Source organism: Pseudorasbora parva, chromosome 14 (genome assembly GCF_024679245.1).
Source record: "Pseudorasbora parva isolate DD20220531a chromosome 14, ASM2467924v1, whole genome shotgun sequence".
Taxonomy (NCBI): Eukaryota; Metazoa; Chordata; class Actinopteri; order Cypriniformes; family Gobionidae; genus Pseudorasbora; species Pseudorasbora parva.
Genome location: NC_090185.1, coordinates 34,156,147 through 34,168,986, shown reverse-complemented (window position 1 = coordinate 34,168,986; position 12,840 = coordinate 34,156,147). Strand labels below are relative to the sequence as shown.

At 36.2% G+C, this 12,840-nt stretch overlaps 1 protein-coding gene across 3 annotated transcripts in view; it reads left to right on the top strand.

The window, feature by feature from the left end:
* Window positions 1-12,840, top strand: part of grm7 (glutamate metabotropic receptor 7) — a 354,975-nt gene that overhangs the window by 189,704 nt on the left and 152,431 nt on the right. For 2 of the 3 annotated variants that reach the window (XM_067416302.1, XM_067416303.1), the window contains exon 5: window positions 4,003-4,146. The exons of the other annotated variant lie outside the window; for it this stretch is intronic. In XM_067416302.1, the coding sequence (XP_067272403.1) occupies window positions 4,003-4,146 (144 nt within the window). The remainder of the gene's footprint in view (window positions 1-4,002; window positions 4,147-12,840) is intronic. 3 annotated transcript variants of the gene reach the window in all.

Here is a 12,840-nt window from a genome sequence, read left to right as displayed (position 1 = left end):
TTAATATGATAACAGGTTTCTAGTTTATAGTCATGGTTTCTGTTGCCTGACTTTAGAATTTATCAGTATAGGCTGCAATATTTATAATATTACAAGTTTTGTATCTTACAGTGAAATTTTACAGTGAGTTGACAGTAGTAGTAGCTTGAGTTAGGAAGATGCAGATGTAATTTCTCTATATTATCCCACAGTTCTGCCACAGATGGTCCATTTAGTATTACAAAAGTAAATCCATGGTAATTTATGGAGATTTGTAGATCGAAAATCCTACTGACTGTATCATTGCACACAATGTTTAAAGGGTTACTTCAGCGATTAGCATATGGCTTTGTATCAGTAGAAACCCTGGAGTATATTCAAATGATTGTGCTTTCCCCCCTCATATCCCCCTGAGACAAGAGATTTATGCATTTTATTTCTGGAAAAATTCCTCCTATGATGCAAATTGACGATATTTGCATCATAGGAGGAATGTTTGCCCAAAGGCTAAAGACTACAGCCAGCAGAGGGAGCCATTTCCGCGATTACCTCAGCTCTCATCACGAGAGCTCAACAGCTCATTTTTTTTTCACTCCTGCAGTTAGTGCTCAGTGCTGTGACACTCGTGCGGTGACTCATTATATTGAACAGACACGTTCAGTTTTTAATTGTAGTGTCTTCTCTAACTCAGTCACTGAAATTATGTTAGTGGCTTTGGTAATGGCCTTACAGGGCAGCGAAGCATTCTGGGAATTGTAGTCTTTCATCCCCATGAGACAAAAATACATTTTTTGTCTTTTCTCAGTCTAGAAGGCACCAAATAAAAAAATAATTTCACATTTCTACTACATTGATGACCCAGTTTAAATACAGATTCATCTTCCCAGCGCTGAAGTACCCCTTTAAGGTTTGTCAGCATTGTTTAGACAGTTGTGTTTTTCGCTGAATTCAGGTTGGTGTCACAATATTTTTTCTTCTTTTGCCGTTTTTTCTTTGCCAGTAGAGTGTGTTCTTTGACGTGCAAGCTAAAAGCTGCAATTGGACAATTGGAAAAATGTCCATAGCTTATCATCATTATCAACTTGAATTTTATCACGATTCGATATGATATCGTTTATCGGCCCAGCCCTAGATTCCCATGACAGTGCTAGAACATTTTTCTTGTTTACGACCAATAACTCATAAAGAATTTGCTGGCCTCTAATGTAATAATATATAATAATAATAATAATAATAATAATAATAATAATAATAATAATAATAATAATAATAATAATAATAATAATAAGGTAACTTTCAATGAAGTTGGGAAACTGTACAAATTGTAAATAAAACAGAATGCAATGATGTTGAAGTTTCAAATTTCAATATATTCTTCAGAATACAGCATAGATGACATATCACATGTTTAAACAGAGAAAATGTAAGTTGATTTTAAATTTCATCATCAACACATCTCAGAAAAGTTGGGACAAGGCCATGTTTACCACTGTGTGGCATCCACTCTTTTTTTTATAACAAACTGATGAGACAATTTGTTCAAGTTTAGGAATAGGGATGTTGTCGCATTCTTGTCTAATACAGGCTTCTAGTTGCTCAACTGTCTTAAGTCTTCTTTGTCGCATCTTCCTCTTTATGATGCGCCAAATGTTTTCTATGGGTGAAAGATCTGGACTGAACGCTGGCCATTTCAGTACATGGATCCTTCTTATATGTAACCATGATGTTTTAATTGATGCAGTATATGGTTTGGCATTGTCATGTGTAAGGTCTTCCCTAAAAGAGACGACGTCTGGATCGGAGCATATGTTGTTCTAGAACTTGGATATACCTTTCAGCATTGTTGGTGCCTTTCCAGATATTTAAGCTGCACGTGCCACACACTCTCATGCAACCCCATACCATCAGAGATGCAGGCTTCTGAACTGAGTGCTGATAACAACTAGGGTTGTCCTTCTCCTCTTTAGTCCAAATGGCATGGTGTCCAATTTTCCAAACATAAATTTAATTTGGATTAGTCTAACCACAGAACAGTTTTCTACTTTGCCACAGTCCATTTTAATGACCCTTGGCCTAGAGAAAACACCTGTGATTCTGTATCATGTTTAGTTATGGCTTCTTTTTTGACTTTTTTGACCCTTTAGCAGGAAACGGCGAATGGCACAGTGAATTGTGTTCACCGTCAATGTTTTCTGGATGTATTCCTGAGCCCATGTTATGATTAGCCCACTAGCATTCCTGTATGTGACTCAGTGCCATCTAAGGACCTGATGATCACGGGCATCCCGTATGGTTTTACAGACTTGACCATTTATGGCCTTGACCAGAGATTGTTCCAGAATCTCTGAATCTTTGTATGATATTATGCACTGTAGATGATGATAACTTTAAACTCTTTGTAATTTTTCTCTGAGAAACTCCTTTCTGATATTGCGCCACTATTTTTTCACCGCAACATTTGGGGTTTGGTGATCCTCTGATTTCTGAGAGAAACTCTCACTCTGAGAGGCTCTTTTTATACCCAATCATGTTGCCAACTGACCTAATACTTAGCAAATTGGTCATCCAACTGTTCCTTATATGTACATTTAACTTTCCCGGCCTCTTATTGCTGTCCCAAGTTTTTTGGAATGTGTAGCTCTCATGAAATCTAAAATGAGCCAATATGTGGCTTGAAATTTCAAAATTTCTCACATTCAAAACTTGATATGTTATTTATATTGAATAAAATACAAGTTTATGAGATTTGTAATATTACAAATATATGTAATATTTGTTATATTACATTATATTATATTATAAAGTAATATTTATTGAACAACAATATTTAAATTAACAACAACAGCCATTGTAAAAGACAATATGAAATAAACACAAACAAACATTTCAGTCAAATGTACAGAAGGATTCAAGTTAAATATAGCCTACATATAAAGTTATTTAACTTATCTTTGCCTTTAGCCAAATCAATTTTTCTCGGGACCAAGTAATATAGTATTAAGACCAAAGATTGCCCATTTGATATATCCCAAATTAATTATCTCATGTTTGACCTAAATAAGAGTCAGCTGCAAATTTATGTGGGTAGATGAGTGATGATATGGCCACTGACAGCCTAGGTCTCACATCTGTAAAAGCATCTAAACAAATTATAAATAATCTCTCATATGGGAGAATACCGGACGACTAGTAAATGCTCACAGCCTCAGATTTGAGAAACAGAAAGAACTGTTGTATAAATAAATAAACAAATAAGTAAATAAATAAAATATAAACTACTACACTATATATATATATATATATATATATATATATATATATATATATATATATATATATATATATATATATATATATATATAGTGTAGTGGTTTATGTTTTACTTTTCTAAACATGCCATAAAAACGCTACAATGATCAAGCTTAAAGGGGTGGTTGATTATGATTTCACTTTTTTAACTTCAGTGTGTAATGTTGCTGTTTGAGCATAAACAACATCTGCAAAGTTACGACGCTCAACATTCAATGCAAAGGTAGATTTTTTTTTTTTTTAAAGAAATCAATATGCTAATCAATGACACGTCCTGTCTCATACAAGTTGTCACTTCCTCTTCAGTCTCTCCATCATTGTCTAACATAACATTGTTTGAACATACTGTAAAAGGCTGAACAGTTTCATTGCCTGTCTGCATGATGTAATTAGAGCTGCTAACTGGAGTTCTTGAAGCTTCGGCCATGAGCAGCAGCTCATTTGCATTTAAAGAGACACACAAAAATGCAACACCCTCAAAAAGAGACAATTTTAACATACTATAAAAAAAATATATATGTGGGGTATTTTGAGCTAAAACTTCACAAACACACTTGTAAAAGTGGCAATCAACCACCCCTTTAAAGACCCCCTGTGTTGAAAAGTTAATGTTGTTTACATGTCTATGTGGTGTTTTCAATATGCTTTAAGACAAACCATGTGCAAGTTCATCAGTCAAAACCATTGCTGAGTATTTTCTCTTTAAAACTGCAGTGAACCAAAGACAGTCTCAAAAACGCAGCTTGAAACCACCCAGGTTTCCTATCGTCACAAACATGCCACCAATCCCAACGTGCGGAGAGGGGCTTTTCCACTGGGAGCACAAGAACACCTTTAAGAAGGGACAGGAAAAAGCGGGTACATTTAGCAATGTAGCGGGTGAATAATATGTATGATGTATATATATGATGTTATGATGAACTATATGCCTTTCTCCACTGACTGTTATGGTGTTCAAAGCGTTTCTGTAAATGGAACTTCAAACTGAGAAATAATTAATTATATAAATTTCATAGAATATAGCATCAAATTTGTATCTAAACACATTAACGTGGTTTCGAAAAAAAGTGTGCACATATTATCACATTATAACATTATAACAAAATGAAATGATATAACACACTTATCAATGTCAGTTTATGTGTGATCAATATAGCCATTAGTTTAGCACGTCACTTCACCATGTGACAGCAGCAAGCAGGCTCCTGATTGGTTCACACGGCCCAAACAGCAATCTGAACAAAGTTCTTATTTTTTACAGACATTGTTTCAGACATATCAAACAGCATGAATGCACAAAAGCATCAAATAAAATCACTTGTGCAAGACACACAAATTGCTTTTTCCCGCGAATGAGACAAAATCACGTACATCGCACCACGTTAAACGAGTCTATCACGCTGCAGCACCTCCAGGCACACGTCAAAGCGTCTTTACATTGACTTAACATGGAAATCACTCGCTCCAGATGCTCTATTCACGTTTGGTGTGAATTCAGCTTAACACTTAGTATCAGACCCTAATCATAATGTCTAAGATATTTCAATATACTAGGGCTTTTGCAAGCACTGTAATAAAATCAAAAGTAATAAAGTGTAGATTGCAGCATTGGAGTCTTTGGTTTAATCACCTGTTTCTGATCAAAACAATAAAATAACGGAAGCATTTCAGGATTTCTTCTACAGTGCAATCCACACTGCGCAGAACATGTTAGACTTGGAAGCAAGACATTGAAAGAGTTTAAAGTCTTATTGTTTTAATAGGTACGTAAAAATAATGACACCGTGCAAATGATTTGCCAATGCTGGCAGTTCCCCCCCCCTCCCCCTATAAGCAGACGCTTATTTCCTTATTTCCGATTATCTGACAAAAACTACCATTGAAATTATACAATGATGCTCATCTAAATTATTATCCGTTTTGTCACCACCTCCCCCCGATGACTTGTTTTAGCAGAATCGATCTGAAGTTGTCAGCCCCCATCTGTCTGGAGCTCACTTCAGAGACATAGACAAATTGCGAGTGCATTAGCCGGTTGCGCTCCGCAACAACATTATATCAGGCGCACAGAGACACTCGAAGCGGAGTGACAGCTTGGAGTGTGATCCTTGTTGATTTGGAGATCACTTTGGTTTGCCTTTTCTCCCTAAAATCTCTGAGCAACGTTTAACCTTGGGCCTTCCATAAAATCACTGCGAGGACCTGGAGATCTAGCGTGGCATTCGAGGCTCAGGCGCTTTATTTGAAGTGTCGTCAGAGCTAGTGATTGTCACCTGAGGTTTCTCGCATGGCTTGATGCTGCAAGCCATTCGGATTTCTGGCGTAGCTGAAAAGCGTCCCAAAGCAGAACGGTTCCTCTTGAAGGGTTGGGATGTCTGAAAACTTGAACGTAATGTTTTATAAATTGGTTCAGGATGGGTAAGGTAGTTGTGAGAAACCTCTTCTCATTTGCTTTCATGGTTCCCATGACAATGGATTGGACGTGGGTTGCGGAGTCAGAAGGAAACGGCGTAGGCCTGCCTGAATTAATCTTCCATGCCTATGCCTGCTGAAAAGCTGGAAAGACACATACGACTGCCTACATACGGTTTAAAGGAATGCATGCTGGTCTTCAATCTTTTTGGTTTAAATTTGTGCCCTAGGGAAGAGTGGTATATATATACACCTGTTCCTATATTGCTGTGCTAGTTTATGTCACAACTGATCCATGGTCTCTTTCATTTTTTTTTCAAAATATATATATTTACATTCTCATTACCTCCTAGGCATGTATTGCACAATCATGACCTATTTAAATATAAAAAGCTGTTTGGATTTAAATAGGCAAATGCTTAAGAGTCAATGAATGGATCCTTATTGCAGTGATTATTATGTTTCTAGCATGTTATATATTTGGCAATTCTTCGTCTGACCCTATTTGTTGGATTGTATAGCTTTTCATTTCTTAAATAACCATGTAGGAAGACACAATAAGACCATATTCCAGGAGGACAATGTCAAGATTCAGCAGGCTCAGGCTGTGAAAAAATGGCTGTGAGCATGGGATGCCAAGTCTGCCAAAAAAAAAAAAAAAAAAAAAAAAAAATATATATATATATATATATATATATATAAACAAATGTAAAAAGAGCACAAATAAATGAAATAAATATATAAATAAATATACACAGAAAAGCAACAAAAAATATTTGTGGTCTCTAGGGGTGACCCCTAATAGTCGAAGATTCGATGCATCGATATGCAGGACCGGATTCGACCACTGATCTCATGTTCGAATCTTTGCGGGTGTTATGAAACGAGGATCATACTACTTTGGCAATATGGGGGTGCTCAATATTAGTGTTATAAAGACGGGTCTTTAAACGCGTCTTTAAAATTCGAACACATTTTAAAATTCGAACACCAACGGCATTTGACGCTTGTCCGCAGCGATTAAATGTATATTTCCCTCAAATCGTGAATGTACATACTGATTTCACCCTGTGATACAAGATACACTCATCGTGCAGCTCTTCTGTCAGAAGTCGATTCAAAATTGAGCTCGCGCGTATATAATGTTCACGTCTGCCTGAAGCGAGATAACGTTACCTGAGACACGGTGCTGAGCTTCAGTCCGGTGTGCGACCCCCTTCAGGCACAATCGGCTTAGGAACGTGCATATAAACGCACTCAAAGTGTTCTTTTCCTCTCTAGGCAGGTATTTTTTTAGGTTTATTTATCAAAATGTTCTTTTATAGATTTGTGTGTTTCGATCGCGGCTTTTAAATGTTATGAGAGAACGGTTGATTTACGAATGTGTAGTGTAGCCTAGTTTTGATCACTTTATTAAAAGTGTTGGCTGTGTGCTGTGTGTAAAGTAAAATAAAAATAGTCTTAGCCTCCTGCTGACTAGTATCCTGCCCTTCCCAACCCGTTTATACGTTTATTTTTTTCCGGTCTATGGTTTACACACACACAGATGATTCGACTATCGGTCGACCATAGAGAGTTTCGAAAATTCTGATTCTAATGTGTAAATCCTTAGTCGGGGACACCCCTAGTGGTCTCATTTGAAATGCATTTATCAATATGCTTGCAAAGAAACAAAGTACAAACAAATGGTCAAAGAAATAGAAAAAAATATATTCAATCAAACAATGATACAAATAAAATACGGTGCTTGGATCAACATGGCATAGTCGTCAGGGTTTATTAGACACTGTCCCTTTAAGACCAAATGCAGCTTTAATAATATACATCATATTTTCTCCCAACTATTAACGCCCATTTAAAACATAAACTGTGTTTAAGTGAATACTCTCCATGTGATCATTTGTTGTGTGTATTTGATGGTTTAGACATTATAATATCTATATTTATTAGTATCTCATATCAATATTTATTTTAATATCTCTATCTATGTATTAAAGGTGTCATGAACTGCCTTTTAAATTTTAAAAAGTTGTCTGAGGTCAACTAATGATGTTTGTGTGTTTTTTACATTCAAAAACATCATAACTATTCTATAATAGGCTATTTGTTTTGAGGCTCTCTGCTGAACGCTGGCTTTTGTTGGGTGTGCCGCACTGGAAACTTGGAAGTAAACGCCCACAGCTAGGATTGGATAATATTTGCATATTTAATGAGCTTAAGCTCCGCTGTCAGTTCACATGATGGAGAGGAGAGAATCAGAGAGAAGCAACGACCAGAATGATTTTCTCGATCACAGGGCTCGTAAACGTCTTTATCAAACAAACACAATGTTTTATTTCTCACCGACACGCGATTGATTGGACTATTATTTTTATATCACACATAGCCCGCAAGATCGGAAGATATAAGCGCGAACTGTGTGCACACACACACACGTTCGGCGTGCGCCGCCCTTCAGATGTCAACGAGAGAGAGAATAGCAGAACAAGAACGGAATATATTTAGATTCATCGGCCTGCCGGGCTTTGCGAGCCCTGTCCCATACGTGTCTGAGTCCAGCGTGCTAAAGGTATGCTCTTTTAGACACGTACACATAAGCAAAACGATACATAACAATGCAACACTTTTACATATAAAAACACGTATAACTCACATAAGTGTTTTGCACCATTTCCGTCGGATCCAAATTCAGCATCGACCGGAGATTTGTTTACAAACGATCCCGCAGTGAACTGAAGTGAATATGTCTTCCCCACGTCAGCTGGAACTTCATTAAAAATAAAGCTCAACCCCTCATATTAGGATCAGAAGGAAGCTTATGCAGAGACTGTGTTCTTCCACAACCAGGAATAGCGCATTATCTTAAACTTCCTTTATGTTTATTGTTTTGACTAGCTAGCACGAGCCCTCCATGAGTCGGTGGGCAGGACTACTGGATTAGACGCGCTGTAGAGTCGGTGTTTCGTTTGCACACTGACGTCAGTATAAAGCACAGGACCGTTTGCTGAGCCTGGTGTCTATAAAAGCTTTTCTTTGACTAACAGTTTTCAGTGGCTAAGTTTTCAGCTCTGAAACTTACAGGATATTCTTATATTACCATGACCTTTTATATATTAAAAGCTCAAGGGAAAGTTGATTCCTCAATTCCTCGCCTCTTTAACAAACACGTCCCGCAATTTAGCAACAGTAGAGACAGCATTTTACAATAATCACTGATATTGTGCTGATTCTGGCATTAAGTTAAGGGTTTAGGGGGAACCAATGCTCAAAGAAGGGAAAGAAGTTGCGCAAGACGGAACGCGGCAAGTTTGTAATAGTTTTACCTCATCATCTATTTATAATTCTTGGCAGCCAAAATCGAAAACACAATCAGATTAATATCACAGACCTGAAGTGTAACCAGACTATGCTCTTTTTGGCCATTGTCATCACTCATTAAGCAGTGGCTGTCGTGTCATGTGCGCTCTAGCTCCTCTCTCTCTCTCTCTCTCTCTCTCTCTCTCTCTCTCTCTCTCTCTCTCTCTCTCTCTCTCTCTCTCTCTCTCTAAATCGAACACATGGTTTAATATTATTATTTATAGAAAAGGCTGGCAATACAGAATTCGCAATATAACGTCCATGTAGCAATAATAAATTAGTGTATTTTCTTCATTGCTCCAGTACCGATAGCAGAACCGATAGATACAGAGAGATACGATTATCGATACTGCAGTCTTTCATAATTTAGCACCGGGGCTCATTTAGTACCGGGTTTCGGTACCCATCCCTATTTATCACAGACAGTATCAACATCAGTAGGCTGTAACTTATTGACTGTCAGTATTAACTGTATTTCGGCCACACCACAAAGTGAAACTGTGGCCTCAACGCTTCGCCCTCACCTACTCTGAGTATAAATACATAAATGCATAAATTAATTAATGTGGAAATTAAAAAAAATATAAATAATCAAACAAACAAGCATATAAATAAATAAATAAATAAATAAATATTTGAGTTTTTTTCTATATATATATATATATATATATATATATATATATATATATATATATATATATATATATATATATATATATATCATTTTTTAATTTATTTTAGTTTTCATTACATTTCTTTGTATATTTATTTAAGTATTTATTTATTTTTAATTTTGGCAGACTTGGTATTCCATATGGGAGGAGCATGAATAATTTGCACACATTGACACCTCAACCAAATTGAGTACAGACTCAAAATTCATCGCAAGTCTTAGGGATGTGCTAGTGGAGACTTTAGAGAGTGCTGCACATTCAATACAAGATCTTGTACAAAAATGTATGAGCCTCCTGATGGAAAAAAAGGTTGTGATGTTTTTCCATCAAGAGCTGCATCAGTTTGAGCCTGATGAATCCTACATGGTTGTTTAAGAAATGAAGAGCTACACACTCTTGTCAGCTAGTGGTAAAAGAATTGTTGCCAAACATAAACTCATATATATATTATCTTAATATATGTGTGTGTGTGTGTGTGTGTGTGTGTGTGTGTGTGTGTGTGTGTGTGTGTGTGTGTGTGTGTGTGTGTGTGTGTGTGTGTGTGTGTACTTGTCTACCTATCTAACAGGGGACCTTGGCGTCGTTACACACTCACCAACAGGGGACCTCTGAGCCAAGAGGGGACATTTTTCAAGTCCCCTGTTGGTCATGCATTAAATCATGTGAAAATGAAGTAAAAAACTAAAGAAATGCTATGGTGATTTTTTAAATGTTTGACCAAGTAAGGACCTACAGGTGTGTGTGTTTAAATCATGTTAAAATCAAGAAACAACACTCTGGTGAATTTTTAAAAATTTTGACCAAGAGGGGACCTAAGAGTGTGTGAGTGTTTAAGGCCATGCTCAGCAGCTCCCCTGTAGGCTGGAGCAGGAACTGTAATAGCCCTTAAACACGTCGTTCACACACACACACACTCCTCTATTGTTTGAATGGCCTGCTGTCCTCTGACTCTAGAGCTGCTGTTTAACAGGCTGCTTACTAAAGGAACAAACATTATATAGATTATATCTCTTTACTAAATACCCTGACTAGTTTCAAACTTTGCATTACTTTAAAATTAAATACTACAGGATCCAAGAAAAAACGATTAAAAAATCTAAACAACCAGGATGTAATTAGAAATACATCTGCCATCAAAATGTGTGTGTCTTCAGTTTCTACAAATAAATATAGTAAATACCATCCATCATGGCCGTGGAGAGACCGTAAAACTTTATTGAATTATTAAGGGATCTCATTCAATGCTTTTGTAAACATTTTTTGTTTCTGTATATATATATATATATATATATATATATATATATATATATATATATATATATATATATATATATATATATATATATATATATATATATAACATTTTAATGACAGTAGCCTATAATTATTGAAAAATAATGCATTATTTTATTTATATAAAAAAAAGGTACGGTAAATGGGACAAACTTTGCATCTAAAGTTCTTTTAAACAAGTGTTAACATAGACATTATTAAAAACATTTTATTTTAGCCAAGTATTTGTAAAAATAATGTGTGACTTTTGGCCCATATAAAAGGCCCATCTTACCACCTTATACATTTATGAGCTTTTTAAACTAACCACTTTTGATTTATTTATGTTTAACAAAATGATGCAGGTCCCCTGTTAGATAGTAAATCACGACGCCTGTGTGTTTGCTGTGACATTTCTTATCATCATAAACACACTGCAAAGATTTAGAGTTTTTACAGCAATAACTGAGTTTAAAGGGTTAAATCAAGCAGAGATAGCTCTCTAATGTATTAATTGCAGGTCATTATTGAATAGTGATTATGTTACACACACACTGACTCAGGTCCCCTGTTAGATAGTAAATCACGACGCCTGTGTGTTTGCTGTGACATTTCTTATCATCATAAACACACTGCAAAGATTTAGAGTTTTTACAGCAATAACTGAGTTTAAAGGGTTAAATCAAGCAGAAAAAGCTCTCTAATGTATTAATTGCAGGTCATTATTGAATAGTGATTATGTTACACACACACTGACTCAGGTCCCCTGTTAGATAGTAAATCACGACGCCTGTGTGTTTGCTGTGACATTTCTTATCATCACAAACACACTGCAAAGATTTAGAGGTTTTACAGCAATACCTGAGTTTAAAGGGTTAAATCAAGCAGAAATAGCTCTCTAATGTATTAATTGCAGGTAATTATTGAATATTGATTACGTTACACACACACTGACTCAGGTCCCCTGTTAGATAGTAAATCACGACGCCTGTGTGTTTGCTGTGACATTTCTTATCATCATAAACACACTGCAAAGATTTAGAGTTTTTACAGCAATACCTGAGTTTAAAGGGTTAAATCAAGCAGAAATAGCTCTCTAATGTATTAATTGCAGGTCATTATTGAATAGTGATTATGTTACACACACACACTGACTCAGGTCCCCTGTTAGATAGTAAATCACGACGCCTGTGTGTTTGCTGTGACATTTCTTATCATCACAAACACACTGCAAAGATTTAGAGTTTTTACAGCAATACCTGAGTTTAAAGGGTTAAATCAAGCAGAAATAGCTCTCTAATGTATTAATTGCAGGTCATTATTGAAAAGTGATTACGTTACACACACACTCACTCAGGTCCCCTGTTAGATAGTAAATCACGACGCCTGTGTGTTTGCTGTGACATTTCTTATCATCACAAACACAATGCAAAGATTTAGAGGTTTTACAGCAATACCTGAGTTTAAAGGGTTAAATCAAGCAGAAAAAGCTCTCTAATGTATTAATTGCAGGTCATTATTGAATAGTGATTATGTTACACACACACTGACTCAGGTCCCCTGTTAGATAGTAAATCACGACGCCTGTGTGTTTGCTGTGACATTTCTTATCATCACAAACACACTGCAAAGATTTAGAGTTTTTACAGCAATACCTGAGTTTAAAGGGTTAAATCAAGCAGAAATAGCTCTCTAATGTATTAATTGCAGGTCATTATTGAATAGTGATTACGTTACACACACACTGACTCAGGTCCCCTGTTAGATAGTAAATCACGACGCTTGTGTGTTTGCTGTGACATTTCTTGTTGTCATAAACACACTGCAAAGATTTAGA